The following is a 26,902-nucleotide window of genomic DNA, read 5'->3' on the forward strand; positions in this document are numbered from 1 at the left end:
TGCACGGGTTACCTCCAGATGCTCCGGTTTCCTTCCACAGTCCAAAGATGTGCAAATTAGGTGGATTGGCCTTGCCAAATTGTTCATTATGTCCAGGAATGTGCAAGTTAGGTAGATTCACCATACCAAATTGCCCATAGTGTCCATGTGCGTGCAGGCTAGGTGAATTAGTCATGGGAAATATTGCTAACATTTTGGCTCTGAGTTCTGAGGAAGGGTCACTGGACCTGAAACATTAGCTCTGATTTTTCCTCCACAAATGCTGCCAGACCTACTGAGCTTTTCCAGCAGCTTCGGTTTTTGTTCTCTCTTCTTTAGTGGTGTTTTTTTGGATGAGATCTTCCTTGCCATCTCTCATACACCGTGCATCTCAACAATCAGTTGCATCAGAAGCAATTCAGACTGGTTTGGAGGAGAGGGAAATGCATTATGCTAATCTAAATCAATTCTTCAGTTGAACTGCATCTAATCAGAAGCTCGAAGTGGCCTTATCACAATTCCCCGTAACTAAAACGCATTAGCAAGATACAAACTCTGGTGACTGAAGTGCCTGTCTTCCTGGTGAAAGTGTTCCTGCAGGACGGAGATTTATATTGGGACACAGAGTGAATAGCTTCCAGCTTTAAATTGTCGTCTTCCACTGGCTGATGCCCTTTCTGGCACCAAAACAGAACCATATTGATGTTGGTTGCAAATTTTCTTGGGCAAAATGGAAACAACATGAGGTTCCAAACACGAGCAGGAAAACTGAACATCAGTGCAAAGGATAGAGATTATATTCAAATCTCAGATTGTACAGCACAACTTTAACAGATTCTGTCAGGCCTTTTACAGAAATTCTCTTTACTCACACATTTAATTTACACAATTTCAGCTCAACGTCAGAAGGGATGCTCCACATTCACGCGGAGTCCAAGTATTTTCACCAAAAATTTTGAACATGAATTAAACTGCACGGATATAAATTGAATTTTGATGACATTGCTGATTATCTCTAGCTTTAGCTGTACATTTCCTAACTGGGTGATATTCTCCTCTGACGATTTTTAGTCACAACACATACAGTGATGGAAATTATCAAGGTGACAATAATGACAGTAATACCAACAATAATTAGAATTTCTGAAATGTTAATGGTAAACTGAGGTTGATTTGATTGGGAAGTTTGGGAAGTTTGGGAAGTTTGGATTGGCTGGGTTGTTTGGATTGGCTGGGTTGTGGGAGCTGGGCTAGCCAAAATGACAGCAGCTTGCGCTATATTTGATAAGTCAGAAGACTTGTTTGTTTTATCAAATGCCTGAATTGCAAAGTAGATTACAGTCCCATTTTTTAACTCGATGTTCTCAGATACTGTGAGCGATTCCTCTGAGCTCGCCACCTTCGGCTTCAGGTCTTTGGTGTTTACACTTTGAGCAGTTGAAAAATTATCCTTCAGCTGTGAGAAGTCTTTGCTGAGCCTTATTTCGTAGAAGGAAACTACAAGAAAAGAAAAACAAGTGAATATATCTTTTAATCTCTTGGCTTTATTCTCTTATGCACTACCAGATTTGCTCAAGTAGTTGAGCGAGGAAAATGGTAGAAAGGAACTAAACTGAGAGCTTAAAAAATACCAAAGCAAGAGAAGGCCATTCAGCCCAACATTTGTTTTAATCTCATTTGGGGTCTACCTTATTTAAGAGAAGAGATTATTTTATTGGAGGAAGCTCAGAGAAGGTTCACCAGATGTTCCCTGATATGGAAGGATTGCCTTATGAGCAAAGTCTGAACTGGTTGGGACTCTACTCACTGGAGTTTCGAAGAATGAAAGGTAATCTCTTTGAAATGTAAAGAATTTTTAACGGACTTGTCAGCATTAATGTTGAGAGGATGTTTTCCCTCACGGGAGAGTCTAGGACCAGAAGGCATTGTGTCAGAATAAAGGCACATCAATTTAAGACTGAGGTAAAGAGTAATTCTTCTCTCTGAGGATTGGGGGTCTTTGGATCTCCTTGCCAAAGAGAGCTATGGAGGCAGGGTTCTTGTGTTTACTGAAAGCTTGATTAGGGTTATGGAGAAAATGCAGGAAAGGTGACATGAGGAATGCCAGATTAGCCATAATCCCATTGAATGTTGCGGCATGCCCCTTGGTGACATGCTGTTCCTATTATGGTCTCCCATTGTAACACGTATTTAATATTTGAATTACACTCATCGCCATTACAACTTTGGCTCTCGAATGTCTTCAGTATTCTCCAAAATATAATGGTACTGGTCACTCCTCAGACCACTCAGAGTGTTTCATGTTCAGGAATATGCCCTTTATAATATCAAATTGTACAGTATGGTGGCTTCGGGAACTAACAAAAACACATTCTTAAAAGTTAATATCATGGCTGCGATTTCCATGCGGGGTGGGTTTGGCACATGGGACCTGAATGAGTTGAGCCACAAGCTTGTCCCCTGAAAACATAGAACATAGATAGAACATAGAACAGTACAGCACAGAACAGGCCCTTCAGCCCACAATGTTGTGCCGACCATTGATCCTCATGTATGCACCCTCAAATTTCTGTGACCATATACATGTCCAGCAGTCTCTTAAATGACCCCAATGACCTTGCTTCCACAACTGCTGCTGGCAACGCATTCCATGCTCTCACAACTCTCTGCGTAAAGAACCTGCCTCTGACATCCCCTCTATACTTTCCACCAACCAGCTTAAAACTATGACCCCTCGTGCTAGCCATTTCTGCCCTGGGAAATAGTCTCTGGCTATCAACTCTATCTATGCCTCTCATTATCTTGTATACCTCAATTAGGTAAGTATGGAGATTGGAAGGAACTTGGTTGGGATGCCTGGCCAGCACACACGTCAGTGCTCATTATCAAGCCTTGCCCACTTTTGATAGTTACAAGGGTAAGGACGCAAAAGTGTGCCACTCATGTTCAAGCAAACCTTTAACAATGATTCAGTGTCTTTTGCAAATGTATAAGGATTAGGAGGAAATAGCTGAAAAGGAAAGATTGAAGCGACTTTCACTGGAGCTGTTAAAGTCAATACAACATTGCCAGGGGACACAGTAGCTTAGTGGTATGCACCGATGCCTCACAGTTGCAGGGTTCTAGGCTCAATTCCAGCTTTGGGCAACTATCTGTGTGGAGTTTTCACAGTCACCCCATGTCAGCGTGGGTTTCCTCTGGTTTCCTCCTACAGATCAAACTGTGTAGATTACGTGGATAGGACATGCTGGACTGTGTTGTCCAAGAATGTGCAGACTGCGTGGATGAGCCATGGTAAATATGGAGTAATGGGGATAGGGTAGGGGCTGAATCTGGGTAAGATTGCACTTCAGAGGGCTGAATGGTCTCTTTCTGCACTGCAGGAATTCTATGATAACTCCTTTTGAAACAAAGATGAGGACAGTTAAAGATTTCAGATTAAAGTACAGTCATTCACTTGTAACATAATGTTTAGTAAATGCTCAACAACAGAAATACACAAATGACAAAAGTAATACCGTATTCCTAGCTAAGCAATGAAAATGACTGACCAAAGCATTGCTTGATGATTTGATGGAGGCATCTGGACTTAAGATGGACTGACAACTCAGTGATGGAGTTGCTTACAATGTATGCATTTAAATATAAATTAAATTACCAGTTCCTTGATCTAAGTCATCGCCTGGTGCTGTCCAATTCAGTTGAATTGCATGCTCAACTATCGTTGCCCGGAGATCCATTATTTTACTCGGGGGAAACACGTCCGGGAGATGTCCGCTAGGAACCCGAGTTACTATACAAGCTCCTGCTGTTTTCACTCTATTGAAGCTCCCCAATTGTATCTGAGAGTCATTTTGGTCCACTGGAGGCTTTGGTGGGTTGGGTTGAATTTGACCTACAAGAAAAGCAAAGAAAGACACATTTCAGAAATGAGTAAAACATTTGAAAGTTGATTTTTAATGTTTATCCTCAGGATGTGATTGTCACAGGTGAGGCCATTACTTGTTGCTCATCCTTAATTGTCTAGAGAAAGTGATGGCCAGCTGTCTTTTCAAACTACCCAATCCACATAATGTGGTTACACCCACAAAACTGTTAAGAAGGAGTTGTCTATTTCAATGGACCAATGATTTGAACACTGGCAATTTCAGGGTCATTACCAGAACAAAATCTTGACCAATCAGTGTGTCTGCAAGTTGAGAACAATTGAAAGACTCTAGTGTGGTAGGTTTCTTATCCTTGAAGAGTCAGATCAAATGAGTTCAAGAATCTTCCCCAACTCAATGTGTCTTGGGGAAATGATTATATTAGATGCAAAGAATTCAATTGCTCTTATGTGCTTGCAGGTTGTGATTAAGTAATATGCTTATTGCCTGAACTAACTCACATTGTTTTGTAGCCCAAGTGATATAGCAGATTGCTTCACAGGACATTGGCTATTTGCATGATAGCATTCATGAAGCAGTTTTTTTTTGTTTACAATAAGAGGTCAGTAATTTACATGGCTATTTTTTCTATATTACTCAAAAATGACAGATTAATTAGATGGTTTATCTGTTTATCCTAACAGTACTTCAAAAAGTACTTGGAGGAGGATTTGAAATATCATAGCATTCAAGGCTTGTGTGGGCAAATGCAGGTAGTAGTATATTTTTAGTGGTACAGGCTTGATGGGCCAAAGGGCCTTTTGTTTGTACTGTATGATTTAATGATTATATGATGCTTGGTGCATTGCAACCACTTTTGGGTTATTGTCTATTTTTGTAGCTGTTATGACTGCAAAATCATGTGTTTAAACAATAAAACCAGAGAAAAACTACTCCTCAAAGACATAATCAAGAAATTCATATTGAGATGAAGAAGGCAGTGTTGGATGTGATGACCAAAAGTTTGCTCAATAGGCAGTCTTTAACAAAGCACTTAGAGGAGAAATGGTTAAAGAGGGAAGTCCAGGTCTTGGGCTGTTGGTATTTAACATACAAGATTTTTGAGAATGGGGCAAATAAAGACATTAAGGTGTTCAGTTGGCCATGATCATGTTGAATGGTGGGGCAGCCTCAACAGGCTGAATGGCCTACTCCTGCTCATATATTCCTATTTGAATGTATAATCACCAATGGCAGGGCAAAGGGAGTTGGGTGGAGCATGTAAGGGGGTCAGCAATGGAAGAATCAAAAGTTTGAAAAAGTTGCTTAGATGGCTCAGATGAGTCAAGCTTCCACATGTACATCAGGTACCCACACTAGCTTTGTCCGATCCGAATCCTACATATGGTCCATTGGAGATTGGTGCCTGGCTGTTGAGATGTTGGGTTAACAACAATGTGTTTACTTGGAGGTGTGCTTCTTGCCTAAGCCTCCCTCCAGGTTTCATCGGTATCATGGAGTTGGGATTTGATGCATTGTGGCAGTATGATCTGATATCAATTAAGCATAGAATCATAGAATTCCTACAGTGTGGAAGCAGGCCCTTCAGCCCAACAAGTCCACACCGAACCTCAGGGCATCCCACCCTGCTAAAACTCACCTAACCTACACCTCCCTGAACACTGGGCAATTTAGCATGGCCAGTCCACCTAGCCTGCACATCTTTGGACTGTGAGAGGAAACTGGACTGGAAGAAACTCATGCAGACACGTGGAGAATGTGCAAACTCCACACAGACCGGTGCCTGAGGATGGAATTGAACCCGTGTCCCAGGTGTTGAGGCTGCAGTGCTAACCACTGAGCCACCATGCCGCCAAATGGGGTTAAGGGTAATGCGTGAACACAACTTCATGGTTTAGCACTTTGGAAGGACTGTAATTTTGAACTTTTTAACTTTTATTTCTTTATTTTTCTACTTTTAATCTAAGCTTTTGTACCCATGTACCTTTAGAATTAGAATTAGGTTGTGTTGTCAAATGTATGGGAATGCAAAAGTACAGGAGTACAGTGAAAGGTGTCCAATGTTGTCACACGTGACATCATCTTAGGTACAAAGTACCAAGGCACAAATCTTAGGCAATAACATAGATTAGGTACAAAAATAAAGAAATACGGAGAAAAGTGAAAAGTTTTACATTACCGTTTCTCCCTGTATAAATTAGGGAAATGGCAATGTCACACACTTTTCACTGTACTTCTGTACCTTTGTACTTGAGTAAATGTGACAACAAAATCTAATTCTAATTCTAATTTATAAAGGGATGCAGTTTTTGGGTAAGTTGATGTTCAAGATTTCTTTTATTCATTCTTGCACAGGATGTGGGCTTTATTATCTGGGCCAGTGTTTTTGCCAGTGCCTTAATGCTTGAGAAGGTAGTACTGATGTGCCATTTCATACAATTATACATTACAGAAGAGGCCCTTCGTCCCATCGAGTCTGAACCGACAAAAACTATTCTAAATCTACACTAGTCCACTTTTCGGCACTTGACCCATAATCTTGGATTTATGACATTTCAAGTGCTCATTTGAGAACTTTGTTGAAGGTTGTGAAGTTTTCTGCCTCAACTCCCTTCCCAGGCAATGCATTCCACAGGCCCGCCACCCTCTAGAGTTATAAGGTATATAGGAAATCGTCCAAGGTAGCATTGGAATTGTCATTGGGTTGGGGGTTGATGAAATTTACAACATTAAATGGGCTGACTCAGGCAATATTATAATTCAATAACAAATATGTACATTTGTCTATTAATACATTACCGTTTTGCACATATCCTGGGATGTACATGGCATGGCTTTGTTTCCTGGTTGTCAACCTTACTATTCCATCTTTTCCTTGTACAGATACTTTAATGGTGTATCTCCCATTACCACTGTATTCAGTAAAATACCGAGAATAAACTCCATCATTTTTAACAATATCAGCACCTAAAGATAAAAAGACAAATCAGTTGTGAAGTGCAGAATTGTGTTTATACAATGTTAACTAATGATAAAGTTTTACTTTGATCACAATGAACGTAACCAAATGCCAATTGGTTTCCACAACAATGGATGTATTTACCTCCACCATTGTCCAATAGTTCAAGATTAACAGTGTGGCCATCAGCCGTCTCCACTGTGGCTGTCACAGTGGCACCAACAACAGGCAAGAAGCCTTGGCTGACTTCTGCAAAAATGACCAGTGGGTTTGGAAAATGTGCTGCGTCCTGATTGAGGTGCGCGTTGACTGTCACAGGTGGAATATTCTCATCTGCTGCCCGTGATGTTACTGTGATGGTTACAGTCTCAGTGTTTCCAGCTGCATTTTTGATGCTGTATGTCCAGGCTCCTGACTGATAGGAAAACATGCCATTGTAATTGAAAAGAAGGAAGCCTAAGATAAAGCAAAGAGAAAATTTAAACACAGTCTGATCAGAACCATACTTGTGCCAGGCCAGGAATTTGAAGGCGAGCTGTAACTAAGATTGGGTCCAAGTCAAAGTCTCCATCTTCGTAAAGATCTCCGTTGGGACCATGGATGAATATTTGTGGTCTGACATTCTGCCACGTAATCACAAAGGATGTGTTCTTCCCAACTGTTTTATCAATGAAAACTGTACCATTGAGCCAATCTTTACTTTTAATGGTCTTTCCGACACTTTCAAGCTGTAAGAAATCAAAACAGTGACCTTAAAACACTGAAATGCCTGTTAGCAGAACGCAGCAAAAACTCAAAGTCGTTCTCTGAAGGATAGTCAAACCTGGATTGACTGTTGACTCATGTTACCATTTCCCGATACTAATCCAGTGAAAGCGTCAACTAATCCATTTTCATCCAAGTTATCAGTAGCTGCATACTGTAAACCTCCTGAAGATTGAACGTGAGAAATAATAAGATCAATGTAGAGCTCACAGCTGATCAGGAAAAAAAGTTTTGCACGAGTTCAGTTCACAAAACCTAACCAGGAAACTGATGATAAACAGAATCGAAAGTAAAAGTGTTGACTGATGAAGTTATTGGGGTGTTATTAAGTCGCAGATTACAAGGTGATGGATAAGGTAGCTTTGTAACTAGATCCTGGTGATTAGCTGAGATCAAAGTTGGAAAACTTCACATGAAAGAATATTACCATGGATATTGGAAATTTAAAAGAAGAACAAAGAAAACTCAAGATCAGATGGGATGCTGGGCCAAGGAGTGAGAGATGGAGTTTAATCTAGGTAATTGTGAAGTGCTGCATTTTACACAGGTAAATTGGGGCAGGACTTATACACTTAATGGTAAGGTGCTGGGGAGTGTTGCTGAACAAGGGAGGCCTTGGAGAGCAGGCTCATAGTTCCTTGAGAGGGGAGTTGCAAACAGGCCTGAAAGTAAAGAAACTGTATGGTACACTAGCCTTTATTGGTCAGTGTATAGAGTAAAGGAGTTGAGTGTTCATGTTGTGGCTGCACAAGACATTGGTTAGGACACTTTTGGAAAACTGCATTCAATCCTGGGCCTCTGGCTATAGGAAGGATGTTGTGAGACTTGAAAGGATTCATAAAAGATTTACAAGAATGTTGCCAGGGTTGGAGGGTTTGAGCTATAGGGAGAGGCTGAATAGGCTGGGGCTATTTTCCCTGGAGTGTTGGAGGCTGAGGGGTGACCATATAGAAGTTTATAAAATCATGATGGGCATGGATAGGGTAAATAACCAAAATCTTTTCCCCAGGATAGGGAAATCCAAAACTACAGGGTATAGTGAAGGGGGAAAGACTTAAATAGGATCTAAAGGACAACTTTTTCACACAGAGGATGGTGCATATATGGGATAAGCTGCTAGAGGAAGTGATGAAGGTTGGTATAGTTATAGCATTTAAAAGGCATCTGGACAGGTATATAAATATATATATAATGGGATAGAGATATAATGGGAACTGCAGATGCTGGAGAATTCCAAGATAATAAAATGTGAGGCTGGATGAACACAGCAGGCCAAGTAGCATCTCAGGAGCACAAAAGCTGACGTTTCGGGCCCGAAACGTCAGCTTTTGTGCTCCTGAGATGCTGCTTGGCCTGCTGTGTTCATCCAGCCTCACATTTTATTATCCACCAATGCATCTGTTAGCTCTGCTGCTACTTGCTTTGACACACTGAACGATAGCTCACCCATCCAGGGGATTCATCAGTCTTTAATCCAGTTAACTGTTCAAGCACTACCCCTTTAATAATACTAATTTGTTTTATTTCTTCAGTTTCGCAACTCTTGGAGATTTCCTGTGTTTTTTCTGTATATGGGCAGCATGGTGGCATAGCGGTTAGCACTGCTGCCTCACAGCACCAAGGACCTGGGTTCAATTCCAGCCTTGGGTGACTGTCTTTGTCTTTGAGGAGTTTGCACATTCTCCCCATATCTGCGTGGGTTTCCTCCCACAGTCCAAAGATGTACAAGTCAGGTGAATTGGCCTTGCTAAATTGCCCATACTGTTCAGGGATGTGTAGATTAGGTGAGTTATAGGGAGATGGGCCTGGGTGGGATGTTCTGAGGTTTGGTGTGGACTTGTTGGGCCAAAGGGCCTGTTTCCACACTGTAAGGATTCTAATCTTTATTCCTCACTGCAAAGCAGCATTCATTGCCCATCCCTAATTGCCCAGAGGGCAGTTGAGAGTCAACCACATTGCTGTTGGTTTAGAGTCACATGTAGGCCAGATCAGGTAAGGAAGTTTCCTTCCCTAAAGGACATTAGTGAACCAGAAGGTTTTTTTCAACAATTGACAATAGATTCATGATCATCATTGGACTCTTAAATCCAGATTTTTATTGAATTCGAATTCCCCCATCTGCCATGGCGGGATTCAAACCCAGGTCCCCAGAATGTTATCTGAGTCTGTGGATTAACAGTCCAGCAATAATTCCACTAGGCATCACCTCCCCATGAAGACAGAAGCAAAGTTACAGTTCAATTTCCCCTTCTGAATCACATGATTTGCCCTCTTTTGCTGTATATTACTTCCAGTCCTCAATCCTACCACATTTTCTGGCACAAACATGAGTCATTTCCTTTGAGCTAATGACATTATTAACTTCTCTCAATTACCACGTCAATTTAATCTTTATTGTGGGTGTTGAAGTATTTAATTTATTTATTTAATGTATTGTCCCAATCCACAGTGGTCAACTTGTTCTTCACACCTTCATAATTTCCTTTTTTCAGATTTAAGACCTAAGTTTAAGAATGGGCCCTATCACATTCAAATTAGTGTAAAATTATATGTTAGTATGGCCACTATTTCTCAAAGTCACTTCTACAGCTAGTTTATTAATTAGGCCTTACTGATTACACAATACCTAATCCAAGAAGCCAGATTCCTTATTAAATCCTCAAATTGCTGCTTTGGAACCTATCTCATACACATTCCTCTCTTAACCTCTACAGTGTTAGTATTAATTTAGTTAAATCAGTCTGTGTGTAACCTGCAATAGCCCATTACAATTATATTTCTCACTTTACATGTATTTTTAAGTTTCTGCCTGCAATGCTCGCAAACAAACCTTTTCACTGTACTTAGGTACACATGACAATAAATCAAATCAATCAATCAATCAATCAATCCATTCAATATATTATGCCCGATTTTACCACTCCACTTTGGTACATGGAAATAAATTCTACCAATGTTTGCTGCAAATTACTGTGTTTAGCATCAACCAAACTGGTTTCACATGTTGACCCTTCAATCTCGAATCCTTCATTACTGATGTCACAAACAGAAGTGACAAGCAGAGGGACCGATAGTGAAAATTCTGGTCCACAGTCTTAACCTCTAGTTTAGAGGAGGTAATACTTCTCAAGATTGCTGGCTTAGCATTATCCAATTTTCTACATTGCAACAATGATTATGCTTTAAGAAAGAAAAATATCTATGGCTGCAACTCACCTTGGCAGCCCCTGAATTTACAAAAAGCTCTGCATAAATGGGGCTTCTTACAATCTTTCTATTGAGGCCAGGCCTGGAACATGCTAGACAAGATTCATACTGGATTTGAAACGTTAACTGTTTTTCTCTCTCCACAGATATTTGCAGACCTGCCGAGTTTCTCCAGCTTTCCAGTGGAAGTGGTATATTTGGACTTTCAGAAGGTTTTTGACAAGGTCGCACAGAGGAAGTTCATAAGTTTCAGGGGCATTGCTGGTTTGTAAGGCTCAGGTGCTCCCTGAATCTCCAAAGAAGTTTGTAGAAATGAACATTGTAACCGAGCACCCAAAAATACTTAATATTGCCTGTTAACCTCATCCCTGTATTTCATTTGCTCCCGAAGTTTAATTCTTGATCAGCAGAACAATTTAAATGTCACTTACCTGTCATATTCGACATCTGTTCCAGCTCTTTGGCTGCACTTGGTCCTAACGCTATTGTGTGGATAACTGCACCACTTTGTTCCACCTCTGAGAAGCAATTGCTTATTCCACTGTCCTCCCCATCAGTCAGCAAAACAATTTCATCACCATTGGTAGCACCGTCATCACCACGAAGTACCTGCAAAGCCACAAATTTGTTGTCAACATGGGAAAATAGTCAAAGTGATGTGGACAATAATGAATTACGAAATGTCTCACAGTACTTACGTTGAAACCAGCGCGAACCCCTGAACAAACATCTGTTCCGCCAGTAGCTACTTTAGGTAGAAGATCTTTAAGCTGTTTCCTTGTATCCTCATTCTCAATTAATGTCAATGCTTGAATCTGAGATGCAGAATGGCTAAACTGAACAATGCCAACGTATGATTGGTCTTCAATGATCTGGAGCAAAAATATCCCAGCTGCTTGTTGGAGCCTTTGAATTCGATTTTGCTGTAAACAATAAGAACTCAAGTCAAGTCCAAACTCAACCTCCTGAGCCCATTTGCCATTTTCATATTTTATAAAAACAAATAAAACTAAAGTAAAGAGAATGCTAGGGAAATAAAATGGAACCAGAAAATCCTAGAGAAATGCAGCAGGTCTGGCAGCATCTGTGGGAACAAATCAGAATTAAAGTTTCAGGTTCAATTCTGGAAATGTTAACTCTGGTTCCTCTTCACAGATGCTGCTAGACATGCTGAGTTTTTCCAGCAATTTCTGTTTTTGATCAAGAAGACATATTCCATTTGCCAATTGTACATTCATTATATAAATTAATTAACGTCATCCCGTATTTTGTCTCAGTCCTCCTCTGTATTAGCCACAAACTTCAAGTAAGATGTCATCTGTACATTTTGAAATTGTGTTTTTGATTCCTGAGGTTGGGTCATTGATGTATTTTAAGATGAAATATTATGGTCCCAGCACTAATCCTGGTGAAACACCACTTTCACCATTTGTCATTCCCACATTGCACACAAACAGGATCGTACACACATTGAAATAAGGGTTTGAGAGTATGGAGCAGGGTTTCAGAAATGCTCTGTTTAGAGGTCATCTTGACCTCAGCTGCCAAATCTGCTGAGTATTTCAGCACTTTTTGGTTTTTTTCAAATTTCAGAATTGTAGTTTGTTCTAGTTTGGCACAAGACAAAATGAAGCCTGTGTTGGCTTTCTGAAGCAATCTGTTAGAGACCTCTGGAACAAGTGGAACTTGAGCTGAGGTCTCCTATCCCAGAGGATGCTGTCACTACACTGAAATAGCCCTACAAAAAGCAGGTCTTGGATAAAAGTAAAGACTTCTTGTCTCCTCCATGATGAACAATGATCAGCAAAGGATGTTAAGCGATGGTTTTTTAAATAACATTAGCTTGAACCAACATCATATTGTCATACCCCACCCATGCTTCCAGACGTGTCAAGAACTAAACACAGCACTCGGTCTTTGGCATGCAGCAAAGTAAACTTTGGTTCAAGTGAAGGAATATGAGCTGGAGGGTTGTTCTTAAAATCTTCTGTCTTGCTGATCACGTCCCAAGTGCTCCTCCCATCGCACATTTTGTTTTGCATATTCGGGGCTTCGCGATTGTGGGTCTTATTGTCGCAGAAGTCAACCACCTGCAAAGCGAACATAAGGTCAGACGCAACAAGTGTCAGAGCCTTAAAAAAAAACAGTCAGGTGAGAGAAACAGATGCTTTCTGGGTCAAAATGAAAGGTATGTTTTTAATCGGAAAATCCCAGGTTCAACTTTTGAGCTCACTTGGCAGTATTTGCTTTCCTCAGTGTTAGGTAGTTATGAGCTTGATTTGCCTCTCCCTATCTCTTTGATCTATAGCATTGTTAAAGCCTTGCTTCCCTATAAGGTGATGATTGATGCTGCATTTGTTAAAAAGTGGAGAAATCATTTAAATACAATACAGTCACAAAGATTATTCAGGAATCTATGACCATGAACATACAGTACATCATACAATGAACTTTTTTAAGAATCGCAAACTCTACACAGTTAAACTTTGAGAAATATGAACAATTTTCATGGCACAGAATGAGCTCATTCAGTCAATCACATCCATGCTAGCTAAAAGAAAGGGAAATTTAGTCTAATCCTACCTTTCAACTCTTGGCCTGTATACTCTAGGTTATGGCCCTCAAATGCACAGCCAAGTGTTCTTTTAAGTTCTATGAGTATTTTGACTTTGCTGCTTTCCAGGCTATGAGCTAAAGATCGCACCATCCTCGGTGTGGAAAAATTACTCCACAACTCTCTTACTTCTCTAGGAATTACTTAAAATCTATGGCTCCTAGTTTTCTCTGAAAACAAAAATATGTCTTTCCCATTCACTGTATTTAGGCACCTCATAATTTCAGATACATCAGTTAAAACTCTTGCCTTTGTACCAAAGTATACAAAGCTAAATTATCCAGGGCTTTCCTCATTGCAATCATCCTTGTAAATCTCCTGTCTCTAGTGTGATCAAGTCCTTTCTGTAATGTGTGAATCAGTACTGTTAGTAATACTCTAGCAGCGGTCTGCCTACTGTTTCATACAGTTTTAGCATAACCTCTCTGTTCTGTGCACAAAAAAATTCTTTGTTTTATGCAGATAAAGAGAGGCCAATTTCTAATTAAATTACAACCTGATTTTCTATGCTTTAATGTCAAAGCTTCCTGACTTGGCAATATGAGAGACGGGCAGCCCAATATGTTGGAGCAAGTGAAACAAGCTTGAAATCTGTTTCGTGCTGTATTTGAGTCATGATTACCGGATACAGGAAAGTCCTACCATGTATATGATAACAAAGTGTGAAGCTAGATGAACACAGCAGGCCAAGCAGCATCTCAGGAGCACAAAAGCTGACGTTTTGGGCCTAAACCCTTCATCAGAGAGCTTGGCCTGCTGTGTTCATCCAGCTTCACACTTTGTTATCTTGGATTCTCCAGCATCTGCAGTTCCCATTATCTCCTACCATGTACATCTTCACTTTTGCAATTTACTGATTTTCATTAAGTATTCTCAACACCATTTTACCCACTGGGAATCAATTACTGTACACATTTCATCCAGTGTATATTCTTCTGTAATAATAAAGTGTGAAGCTGGAGGAACACAGCAGGCCAAGCAGCATCTCAGGATCACAAAAGCTGACGTTTCGGGCCTAGACCCTTCTTTAGGCCCGAAGCATCAGCTTTTGTGCTCCTGAGATGCTGCTTAGCCTGCTGTGTTCATCCAGCTTCACACTTTATTATCTTGAGTTCTCCAGCATCTGCAGTTCCCATTATCTCTATATTCTTCTGTACTCGTTTTCACCCACTGTACACCCTTCTGCACACCATTTCACTCAGTGTAGGTCAAATTACTGTACAGCTTTCTGTGTGCCATTTCACCCAGGGTGGGTCAGAATGCTGTACACCTTTCTGTGCACCATTTCACCCAGGGTGGGTCAGGTTTCAATTACCGGCAATTTTCAGGTGCAAAAAATTGAAGAAATGTGAAGTAGGCACATATAACAGAAGAAAACTCAAAACTTAAAATGTTCGGCAAACTGGGGTCATGATGACAGAAAACAGTATTGCTAGGACTGTAAAGCTTGCACTACATGCATGTCAGCTCCCATGATGCAACTGGGCCCACAACTTTATAACAACTTGCAGTGCAGGAGGCCTTATAGCAAGGGTCTGATGAGAAATTGACTATGTTCCACATTTTATTACACTATTTCTCACGTAGATCATTACATTTATTAAAAATTGTTTTTATTGCACTTTATGTTCCACTGGATGCTGTACGTATCATTATTTTTGGATATTTGGAAACTATCCAATCCACTCCCATTAGCCTTTGTGAAGTGGCCATTTGCAATGTTTCTAAGGAATGTAAACCCCATGAACAGCAGCCCTTTGTACGTTAAACATTTGCAGAAGTAGCTGTCTATAGTTTGCAAGGGAATGCCTCTTAATAATTCCACTTACCCCTGACAATCCTGTTGTGTACATTATTGAAGCTGCTGCCGCTTGGCTCTGTTCCAGAAAGAAGTTGCAGCCACTTCCTGGGAGCCCTTGGCCATGATCACAGGCTTGACAGGAACCCCCGAGACAAGAGAATGTCAATCCTTTAATTTCCTTTGAGCACCTAGCAATGGAAATGAAACATGGCGCGTAGTTAATCATTCTGATTTCTGGAAATGTAAAGTCGTCATAGTCTAACTGGGCCATAGGGCTGCTGTCTCAGTAGACAGACAGATGGGTCACCCCCGAGGGTCACCACACTTCAAGGTGAGGAGAAAGATTGGGAAGGAGAATCCTTCAGGGTAACTTTAGCTGGTGAGGGAAGAGAACCCAAGCTGCTGGCATCCCTTTTCCATACTATTATTCACAAAGGTGGAGACAGGGTGGGGCTTGGTTTGCTCAGAGGGCTGGATTCAATTCCTATGACAGATCTGATCACCATGAAAGGTCCTGCCTTCTGAATCTCATCACGGGCTTGGGCAGAGGTGACCTGTAGGTTAAACCTAGCTACAGCTGTGTTTCTCAGTCCAATGAGCAAGTGGGACTGTGGTGAATTTACCTATGAACAAAAACAATTTAGGATCTCCATGTTCTTCTGATTTTTTTTTAACTTTATTCAGTCACGGGATGTAGGCGTCGCTGGCCTGCAGCATTTACTGCCCATCCCTAATTGTCCAAGGGCAGTTAAGTGCCAACCACATTGCTATGGGTCTACAGTCACATGTAGGGCAGACCAGGTAAGGATGGCGGTTTCCTTCCTTAAGTAGAACATAGAACACTACAGCTCAGTACAGGCCCTTTGGCCCTTGATGTTGCACCGACCTGTGAAACCAATCTGAAGTCCATCTAACCTACACTATTCCATTATCATCCATATGTTTATCCAATGACCATTTAAATCCTCGTAAAGTAGGTGAGTCTACTCCTATTGCAGGCAAGGCATTCTAAGCCCTTACTACTCTCTGAGTAAAGAACCTATCTCTGACATCTGTCCTATATCTATCATCCCTCAATTTAAAGCTATGTCCCTTCGTGCTAGCCATCTCTATCCGAGGAAGAAGGGTCTCACTGTCCACCCTATCTAATCCTCTGATCATCTTGTATGTCTGTATTAAGTCGCCTCTTAACCTTCTTCTCTCTAATGAAAACAGCCTCAAGTCCCTCAGCCTTTCCTCATGAGACCTTCCCTCTATACCAGGCAACATCCTGGTAAATCTCCTCTGTACCCTTTCTAATGCTTCCACATCCAGCAGGACATTAATGAAGCAGATGTGTTTTTCCCAACAATCGACAATGGGCTCATGATCATCATTAGATTCTTAGTTCCAAATATTTTATTGAATTCACATTCCACCATCTGCCATGGCAGGATTCAAACCCATACTCATATGTCAGCAGTGTCATGTGGTTTCTGAGATTACTGGTAACTTAAGTTTAAAACTTCCAGATGCCTGAACGAGTAATTGTTATCAGGGGCTCTCCAGTCAGGGGCACAGACAGGAGATTCTGCAGCCATGGCCAAGAATTTGTGTTGCCTCCCTGATGCCAGGGTCAAGGACTTCTCAAAGCAGTTGGAAGGATAGGAAGAATGCGAGATCAGGGATCGTGGTACAGATTAGTACGAACAACATTGTTGGAGAAAAGTTTGCAGATTAAATTTTGGAAGCTAGGTAAGATGTTAGAAAGAACTTTAAAGGTAGTAATCTCTGGATTTACTTCCAATGCTACATGCTAGTGAGAGTAGGAATAAGATCATAGGCAGATAAATCAGTCGCCAAGGAGATGGCGCAGTGGGCAAAGATTCAGCATTTTGGATCTCTTCTGGGGCAGAAAAGACCTGTTCAAAAGGGACTGGTTTCACCTGAACTGGAGGGGGACCGGTATCCTGGTGGCGAGATTTGCTGGTGCTATTCGAGACAGTTTAAAGCAGTAGGGAGGGAGGTTGGATGATCCTAACTAGCAATGAGGATACAGAGACAGATGAAGATGGTTCCGCAGTTAAAGAGAGCAAGTTAATTAGACAAGGCAAGCAAGAACAAATCAGAGAATGAGGTAACTCTGAAGAATTACACTGCAATTACTTCAATGCATGGGATCTGGCAGCAAGGTGTGTGAATTCAGCACATGTATGGAAAAATGGAACTGAGGCATTGTAGTTTTATAAAAACATGGCTGAGGAAGGGACAGGACTGGCAGCTCAATGTTCCAGGATTTAGACTCTGTGGGAAGGATAGAAAGGCCGGGGGGGGGGGGGGGGTGGGGGGGGGTGGCGCGGTGCAGAGACAAGGAGATTGGTGTTTTTAATTAGGGAAAACATCACGGCAGTACTTAGAGAGGATGCTCCTCAGGGATCATCCAGTGAAGCTATATGGGTGGAAATCAAAAGTAAGAAGGGGGGTGATCACCTTGATTAGGATTGTACGAGAGGCCCCCCAGCAGCCAGTAGGAAACTGAAGAGCAAATATGTCGAGAGATCTCAGATGTATACGTAAGACTGATAGGGTTGTAATAGGATTTTAACTTTTCAGACATAGAACCTCGAACACTACAGCACAGGAACGGGCTCTTCGACCTATGATATTGTGCCAAACATGATGCCAGATTAAACGAATCCCTTCTGCCTGGTCTTAGTCAAAACACCTTGCATATTTATGTGCTTATCTAAAAGTCCCTTAGATGTCCTTTTTGTATTGCCTGCACCATCACCCCTGGCTGCGCATTCCAGACTCCTAACCCTCTCTGTGTAAAAAACCTGCTCCTCACGCCTCCGTTGAACCTATCCCCCTCTCATCTTAAATTCATGCTCTCTATTATTAGACATTTCAACTCTGGAAAAGATTCTGACCGTCAAACCTATCTATGTGTCTCATAATTTTATAAACTTCGAACAAATCTCCCCTCAACCTCTACCGCTCCAAAGGAAACAACTTGAGTTTTTCTAGCCTCTCCTTATGGCTCCTCTACTCCAGGCAGCATCCTGGTAAACCTCTTCTGCACCCTCTCCAAAGCTTCCACATCCCCCCTGTGATGTGGTGACCAGAATTGAGAGCAATATTCTAAGCGTGTCCAAGCCAATGTCTTACAAAACTGCCACATGACATCCTGACTCTTGTACTCAATTCTCTGACCAATAAAGGCAAGCATGCCATATGTCTTCTTTACCACCCTTTCTGCCTGCTCTGGGGAGCTATGGCTTGAACTCCAAGATTCCTAAGTACATCAATGCTGTCATTAACTGTATATTTTTCATTAATATTTGATTTCCCAACGTGCAGTACCTCACACTTACCCAGATTAAACTCCATCTGCCATTTCTCCACTTATATCTGCAACTGATGTATATCCAGCTGTACCATTTGACAACCTTCTACACTATCCACAACTCCATCGATCTTTGTGTCATCTGCAAATGTACTCACCCTCCCATCTACATTTTCAGCTAAGTCATTTATGTATATCACAAATAACACAGATCCCAGTATGGATCCCTGCAGAACACCAATAGTCACAGACATTCGGCCTGAAAAGCACCCTTCCCCCATTAGCAACTGTCATTCATGGGCAAGCTAATTCTGAATCTGAATAGACTGGGGTTATACTCATTGGAATTCAGAAGAATGAGGAGAGATCTTATAGAAACATATAAGACTATGAAGGAAATAGAGAAGGTGGAGGCAGGGAGGATGTTTCCACTAGCAGATGAAACTAGGACTAGAGGGCATTGCCCCAAAATAAAGGGAAGCAGATGTAGAACTGAGGTCAAAAGGAACTTCTTCACCCAAAGGGTTGTGAATCTGTGGAATTCCCTGCCCAGTGAAGCGGTTGAAGCTATCGCGCTGAATGTTTTCAAGGCAAGGCTAGATAAATTTTTGAACTGTAAAGGAATTAAGGGATATGGCGAGTGGGTGGGTAAGTGGAGCTGAATCTCAAAAAGATCAGCCATGACCTTATTAAATGGTGGGGCAGGCTCAAGGGGCCGGATGGCCTACGCCTGCTCCTAGTTCTTATGTTCTTATGAATCCATGCGGTCAAGAAACATTGGATCACATTTATATCAATCTTCTGGATGAGCCTATCATGATGGACCTTGTCAAAAGCCTTACTAAAATCCATGTAAACAACATCCACTGCTCTGCCCTCATTGATCGAATTTCGCTACCTGCTCGAAAAATTCAATCAAGTTAGTAAGACTAGGACTGCTTTAGTGTTAAGGGATTGGATGAGGAGTAATTTGTTAAATGTGATCAAGAGTATTTTCTTCATCAATATGTAGATATGCCTATTGGGGAAGGAGCAAAACTTGACCTTGTCTTGGGAGATAATGAAAGGTGAGTTACTAAGCTGTTGGTGGGAGAGAACTTTGAGACTAGTTATCATAATTCTATTAGTTTTAAAACAGATATGGAAAAGGATTGAGATGGACCCTTTTCTGAAGAAGGGTCCAGACCTGAAATGTCAACTTTCCTGCCACACTGATGCTGCTTGGCCTGCTGTGTTCATCTAGCTCTACACCTTGTTATCTCAGACTCCAGCATCGGCAGTTCCTACTATCTCATGGAAAAGGATTAGCCTTGTATAATATTTAAAGCTCTTACATGGAGCAAGACCAATTTTGACAGTGTGAGACAGGAGCTTTCAAAAATTGAGTGGAGTAGACTGTTCACAGGTAAAGGGACAACTGGCAAATGGGAGGCTTTCTGAATTCAGACAATGAGAGTTTAGAGGTAGTAAGTTCCTATTAGAGTGAAGGGTAAGGTTGGTAGGAGTAAGGAACAATGGATGAATGAAGATTTTGAAGCTCTAGTCAAGAATAATATGTCAGGTATAGGTAATAGGGATGAACTGATTCTCTTGAGGAGTATAAGGGGGTTCAGGGCATTCTTCAGAGAGAAATCAGAAGGGCTAAAAAGAGGTATGAGGTAGAAACCGAAAGAACCGTTGGTGCTGTAAATCAGGAACAAAAACAGAAGTTGCTGGAAAAGCTCAGCAGGTCTGGCAGCATCTGTGAAAGAAAAAACGGAGTTAATGTTTCAGGTCCGGTGACCCTTCCTCAGAACTCAAGGTATGAGATAACCTTGGCAGATAAGGCTAAAGGATACTCCAAAGAGATTCTACAAGTACAGGATGAACAAAACAGCAATGGACAGAGAGTAAGGCCCCTTAAAGACCAACAAGGTCATTCATGTGTTCAACCACAGGAGATAGGAGCAGTGCGTAAATGTATATTTCATATCAGTAGTTATTGTGGAAAAAGACATGGAGGCAAGGAAACCCAGGAAAATAAATGTCGATATCGTGAAAACAGCTCACAATTCAGAGGAGGTGGTGCTGGAATTCTTAAAAAACATACAAGTGGATAAATCTCCAGGACTAAATCAAGCATATCCCAAGACATCATGGGAAACTTGGGAAGAAATTGCAGGGCCCTGAGCAGAGATATGTGTATCATCTACAGCCACAGGTGAGGTGCTGGAGAACTGGAGGGTGACCAATGTTGTGTCTTAATTTAAGAATGTCTGTAAGGAGAAGACTGGCCACTCTAGACTGGTGAGTCTAACATCGGTGGTGGATAAGTTGTTGGAGGGGATTCTCAGAGATATCATTTACACACATTTGGAGACTGAAGGACTGATCAGAGATAGCATGACCTTGTGCATGGGAAATCGTGTCTCACAAACTTGATTGAGTTTTTTAAGGATGTGACCAAAAAGATAGATGAGGGCAGAGAGGTAGATGTTGACTACAGGGACTTCAGTAAAGCCTTTGAAAAGATTCCACATGATAACTGATCAGTAAAGTTTGATCACGTGGGATTGAGGGAGAGCCTACCAATTGGACATAAAATTGGCTTGATGATAGGAGACAGAGGGTGGTGGTGGAGGATTATTTTTCAGACTGGAGGCCCGTGACCAGCAGTGTTCCACAGGGATTGGTGTTGGGTCCACTGTTGCTCGTCATTTTTATGAGCGATTTGGAAGAGAATTTAGGAGGCAAGGTCAGTAAGTTTGCGGATGACATCAAAATTAGTAGGGGACAGCAAAGAGGGTTATCTAAGATGACAAAGGGATCTTCATCATTTGGGCTAGTGGGCTGAGGAGCGGCAGGTAGAGTTGAATTTGGATAAATGTGAAGTATTGTGTTTTAGTAAGACGAACAAGGGCCAGACTTATGCAGTTAATGGTGGGGTTTGCGGTAGTGCTGAGAAGAGAGACCTGGGAGTTCAGATATACAGTTCTTTGAAAGTGGCATCTCAGTGGACAGGGTTGTTAAGAAAATATTGAATTGAATTAGCTTTCTTGATATGTATCCAAATGAGTTCAGTGAAAAGTTAACAGCAGTCACTTAGAGTGCCACTTTAGGTACAAAGATACGGAGGTACAGATATTTAAGATCAAATATATAGGAAACAAAAAGAAGTGTAGAAACAAGAGGTATTATTGGTCAAAGGAATGAATTAGAAATATGAAGAAGTAAAAAGTTCAGAATATTAGTCTGAGTTTTGTTGTGAGGTTTGTGATTTGTTAAAGTCGGCTTGTGAGGATGAAGAGTGGAATGGACAGTGTGCATGCAGCATTCAGGGAAATGATGGTGGAGATGGAGTCTGCTAAAGGCCCAGCAAAGCAAGCAGTGAGCTGTTACTGGGGAATTGTTCCGGATTTCAGGTCAGGAATTGGTGTTGTCTAGATTCTCGGAGAAGGAGAGGAGAATTGGGAGTTGTGTAGAAATGTGGTCAGTTTGGCTAACACTGAGAGGCAAAAGCATGGAAATAAGTCAGTTGCACATGATTAGTGGGGTTCAGAACTCACCACTTAAACCCGAAAGAGAAAATGCAAAATGTATTTCCCCCCCTTTATCACTGTTGCCTACTTGACTCAAAGGAACAGAAGATTTGTAGACGGCTCAGTGATTAGCACTGTTTACTCAAAGTGCCAGGGTCCTGGGTTCAATCCCAGCTTTAGGTGACTGTGTGGAGTTTGAATGTTCTCCCTGTATCTGCATGTGTTTCCTCTGGGCACTCTGGTTTCCTCCCATGGTCCAAAGTTGTGCAGGTTAGGTGAATTGACTGTGCTAAATTGCCCTGTGGTGTCCACGGATGTGTAGACTAGGTGGATTAGCCAGGGTAAATGCAAGGTTGCTAGAGATAAGGTGAGGTATTCTTCGGAGGGTCGGTACAGTGTTGATGGGCCAAATGGCAATCTATGTGCATTGTAGGGGTTTGAAAATTCTGTCCACTAATGTATTAATGTTATCCTTTGCAACAATTTTCTCTACAACAGGCAGGAAGCACAAATTGATTTTTCTACTGCAAAACTGTTCTGCCATCAGATTGAAGAATAGCCTACCTGGTTGCTTCCGAATGACCACCATCCAAATAAAAGGGTGCCAGATCACTGTATTCATCAAACACTCCCCACCGAAGGTGAGCCCATTCATGGACTAATACTCTACCTGTAAAATAGAAATATTCATTAAAACACCTATCTCCCTCAAACATAAATGGTGCGTTTGGCCTATATTGGCGCTGTAAAGTGAAAGTCAAAGCTAAGTACAGTCTCTAATGTGAAGCAGGTCAGGGGCAAATATTTTGCTAAAAATAGAGGAAATGGAAGTGGAGTGAGTAGCAGAAGAAGTGCAGGGAAGGAAATAATGAATTAATACAAAACGTTAGCCCTTGTTTCTATCTTTACATTTACTGCAGACATTGTGGTTGTTAATACTCCTGGACTTCTATCTATTTTGGTGTCCATCAAATAGTTTACAAATAAAAATGAAGTATTGAGTTGAGTTTAATATGACCACATTGCAACAAAACCAATCAGCATTTCATTTATTCCTTGGTGCACTTTCTAAGAGAGGTTCAGACATTGGCTGTTATAGTAGGCTCTAGGCTTTCACAGAACATCATCATCATCATAGTTCCTTCAAAGTGGAGTCACAGGTATACAGGGTTGTGTTGAAGGCATTTAGTGTGCTTGCCTTTATTATTCAGTTCTTTGAGTATTGGAGTTGGCGGGGGTCACATTGAGGCTTTTCAGGACATTGGTTAGGCCACTTTTGGAACACCGTGCTCAATTATGATCTCCCTGCTGTAGGAAATGTGTTGCAAAGCCTAAAAGGGTTCAGCAAACGATTTACAACACTGTGGTCAGGGTTGGAGGGTTTGAGCTATAGGGAGAGGCTGAATAGGCTGGGGCTATGTTTCCTGGAGCATTGGATGCTGAGGGGTGACGTTTTTAAAGGTTTATAAAGCTGTGAAGGGCATTGATAGGGTGAATAGCCAAAGTCTTTTCTCCAAGGTAGAGGAGTCCAAAACCCGAGGAGACAGATTTTAGGTGAGAGTGGAAAGATTTAAAAGGGGCCTAGGGGGCAACTTTTCCACGCAGAAGGTGGTACGAGTATGGAGCGTGTATGAGCTGCCAGAGGAAGTGGTGGAGGCTGGTACAATTACAACATTTAAAAGGCATCTGGATGGGTGCATGAATAGGAGGAGCAAAATGCTGGCAAATGGGACTAAATTAATTTAGAATATCTGGTTAGCATGGATGAATTGGACCTAAGGCTCTGTTTCTATGCGGTACCTGTCTATGATTCGATGAGTGTATCTCTGTAAAGCAAGACTTTGTTCAATTTCATTGATGTAGAAACAAATGCGAGTGTATTTCCTATGAAAGGGGAAAGGATTATAGCCAGCTGCACAGCCGGAAGAAATATCCTGTAAGTTGTTACCTCTTTCACCATAAACCTGGATCAGGGCATCATTTAGCATGAATTTTTCAGTGAAGTGAATATATCGTCCCTTTTCACCACATTGGCCATACTGCAGAGTGTATGGATCATCTCCATATTTAGTATGTGGGTTAGCAATGATCACATCAGCCTAGGAAAAGACAAATGGAGGATAAAACATCAGGAAATAAGATCACCGCCCAAATTACTGTTAAATATAAACAGCAAAAACATGGATATAAACACAGCAAAGCAAAAAAAAACATAAATAAGAGAAAGCTGGAAAGTGTATGTTTCTTTTGAAATTATAAAGAAACAAAATATGTTTTTATTAAATTGTCCTGCTAATCCAATGTGCATTTGTGCAGGTCAGCAACATCCAAGATAGAGCAGAAAGTGTCTTCTAAACATTGTCTTGGGCTATTTGTTTAAATGAAGTAAATAATAGCTTATTAGTGATGCAAAGAGCAGGCATGGCGTGTTAACGTATATTTAAGAGTAGGTTAGTGTGGATGATTAAATACCCATGAGATGGCAGAAGAGTAATTTAGCAATACCATTATTTCAGCTTTTACCTTTTCATAGGACTGGGTTTTTGGTCTCTGATAATTGGACTGTGGACTCCAGGTGATAGGCAATAGGATTTTCACATCTCGAAAATATGCTCGTTGTTTAGTGGCATTGTACAAGAAGATTGAAGCTGACTTCACCATTTCCTAAAAGAAACACAGTGTTGCAAAACTTTTTAATCACTGTACTCTCATGCAAAACTGGCAACAATTTCTTCAACATGTAGAATATTATCAGTTTATTTCATGGACTTTAATATTGGACTTTGGGTAGGGGAAGAATGGAAGAATCTTATATGACAACATTACAACAAGAATTTGCATTCATATCTATCTCTCACATGGCAAAATGCCACGAGGCACTCTTCAGGGGATTGAAACAAAATTTGACCACGCAATGGATGTTAACAGATAATTATAGATTAGAAAAGTGGCTCTTAACATATGTCTTGAAGGAGGGCACAAAGCTGGAAAGGCTTAGAGAGGGAATTCCAGAATTAAGACCCAGTCAGCTGAAAGGAATGATGAAATTCAGATAATGTTTGATTATTGTTCCTCTACTTAGGTTGTTTAAAGAGGCTACATAAAAGAAGTCAGAAGTTGCACAACACCGGATTACAGCCGTCGAGACATTAACCGCCTCAACCTCTCCACCCCTCTCACCCACTCCAACCTCTCCCCCGCAGAACGGGCAGCCCTCCGCTCCCTCCGCTCCAACCCCAACCTCACCATCAAACCCGCAGACAAGGGTGGCGCAGTGGTAGTATGGCGTACTGACCTCTACATCGCCGAGGCCAGACGCCAACTCTCCGACACCACCTCCTACCGCCCCCTCGATCATGACCCCACACCCGAGCACCAAACCATCATCTCCAACACCATTCACGACCTCATCACCTCAGGGGACCTCCCACCCACAGCCTCCAACCTCATTGTTCCCCAACCCCGCACGGCCCGTTTCTATCTCCTTCCCAAAATCCACAAACCTGCCTGCCCTGGTCGACCCATCGTCTCAGCCTGCTCCTGCCCCACCGAACTCATCTCCACCTATCTGGACTCCATTTTCTCCCCTTTGGTCCAGGAACTCCCCACCTATGTCCGTGACACCACCCACGCCCTCCACCTCCTCCAGGACTTCCAATTCCCTGGCCCCCAACACCTCATCTTCACCATGGACGTCCAGTCCCTGTACACCTGCATTCCGCATGGAGATGGCCTCAAGGCCCTCCGCTTCTTCCTGTCCCGCAGGCCCGACCAGGCCCCCTCCACCGACACTCTCATCCGCCTAGCGGAACTCGTCCTCACACTCAACAACTTCTCTTTTGACTCCTCCCACTTCCTACAGACTAAGGGGGTGGCCATGGGCACCCGCATGGGCCCCAGCTATGCCTGCCTCTTTGTAGGTTACGTGGAACAGTCCATCTTCCGCACCTACACAGGCCCCAAACCCCACCTCTTCCTCCGGTACATTGATGACTGTATCGGCGCCGCCTCTTGCTCCCCAGAGGAGCTCGAACAGTTCATCCACTTCACCAACACCTTCCACCCCAACCTTCAGTTCACCTGGGCCATCTCCAGCACATCCCTCACCTTCCTGGACCTCTCAGTCTCCATCTCAGGCAACCAGCTTGTAACTGATGTCCATTTCAAGCCCACCGACTCCCACAGCTACCTAGAATACACCTCCTCCCACCCACCCTCCTGCAAAAATTCCATCCCCTATTCCCAATTCCTCCGCCTCCGCCGCATCTGCTCCCACGATAAGACATTCCACTCCCGCACATCCCAGATGTCCAAGTTCTTTAAGGACCGCAACTTCCCCCCCACGGTGATTGAGAACGCCCTTGACCGCGTCTCCCGCATTTCCCGCGACACATCCCTCACACCCCGCCCCCGCCACAACCGCCCCAAGAGGATCCCCCTCGTTCTCACACACCACCCTACCAACCTCTGGATACAACGCATTATCCTCCGACACTTCCGCCATTTACAATCCGACCCCACCACCCAAGACATTTTTCCATCCCCACCCCTGTCTGCTTTCCGGAGAGACCACTCTCTCCGTGACTCCCTTGTTCGCTCCACACTGCCCTCCAACCCCACCACACCCGGCACCTTCCCCTGCAACCGCAGGAAATGCTACACTTGTCCCCACACCTCCTCCCTCACCCCCATCCCAGGCCCCAAGATGACATTCCACATTAAGCAGAGGTTCACCTGCACATCTGCCAATGTGGTATACTGCATCCACTGTACCCGGTGCGGCTTTCTCTACATTGGGGAAACCAAGCGGAGGCTTGGGGACCGCTTTGCAGAACACCTCCGCTCAG

At 42.3% G+C, this 26,902-nt stretch overlaps 1 protein-coding gene across 1 annotated transcript in view; it reads right to left on the reverse strand.

Annotated features, from left to right (window-relative positions):
- Positions 1–826: 826 nt before the first annotated feature.
- The window catches only part of LOC125456487 (calcium-activated chloride channel regulator 1-like), a 29,320-nt gene continuing 3,244 nt past the window's right edge, over positions 827–26,902 (reverse strand). The window contains exons 2-14 of the mRNA XM_048539631.2: positions 24,579–24,719; positions 24,004–24,154; positions 22,620–22,725; positions 15,241–15,400; positions 12,666–12,887; positions 11,496–11,720; positions 11,229–11,406; positions 7,649–7,755; positions 7,332–7,553; positions 6,970–7,240; positions 6,666–6,833; positions 3,638–3,874; positions 827–1,476 (exon numbers count right to left, since the gene is read on the reverse strand). Of these exons, the coding sequence (XP_048395588.2) occupies positions 1,016–1,476; positions 3,638–3,874; positions 6,666–6,833; positions 6,970–7,240; positions 7,332–7,553; positions 7,649–7,755; positions 11,229–11,406; positions 11,496–11,720; positions 12,666–12,887; positions 15,241–15,400; positions 22,620–22,725; positions 24,004–24,154; positions 24,579–24,719 (2,649 nt within the window). The 3' untranslated portion in view covers positions 827–1,015. The remainder of the gene's footprint in view (positions 1,477–3,637; positions 3,875–6,665; positions 6,834–6,969; positions 7,241–7,331; positions 7,554–7,648; positions 7,756–11,228; positions 11,407–11,495; positions 11,721–12,665; positions 12,888–15,240; positions 15,401–22,619; positions 22,726–24,003; positions 24,155–24,578; positions 24,720–26,902) is intronic.

This window comes from Stegostoma tigrinum, chromosome 8 (assembly GCF_030684315.1).
Source record: "Stegostoma tigrinum isolate sSteTig4 chromosome 8, sSteTig4.hap1, whole genome shotgun sequence".
Taxonomy (NCBI): domain Eukaryota; kingdom Metazoa; phylum Chordata; class Chondrichthyes; order Orectolobiformes; family Stegostomatidae; genus Stegostoma; species Stegostoma tigrinum.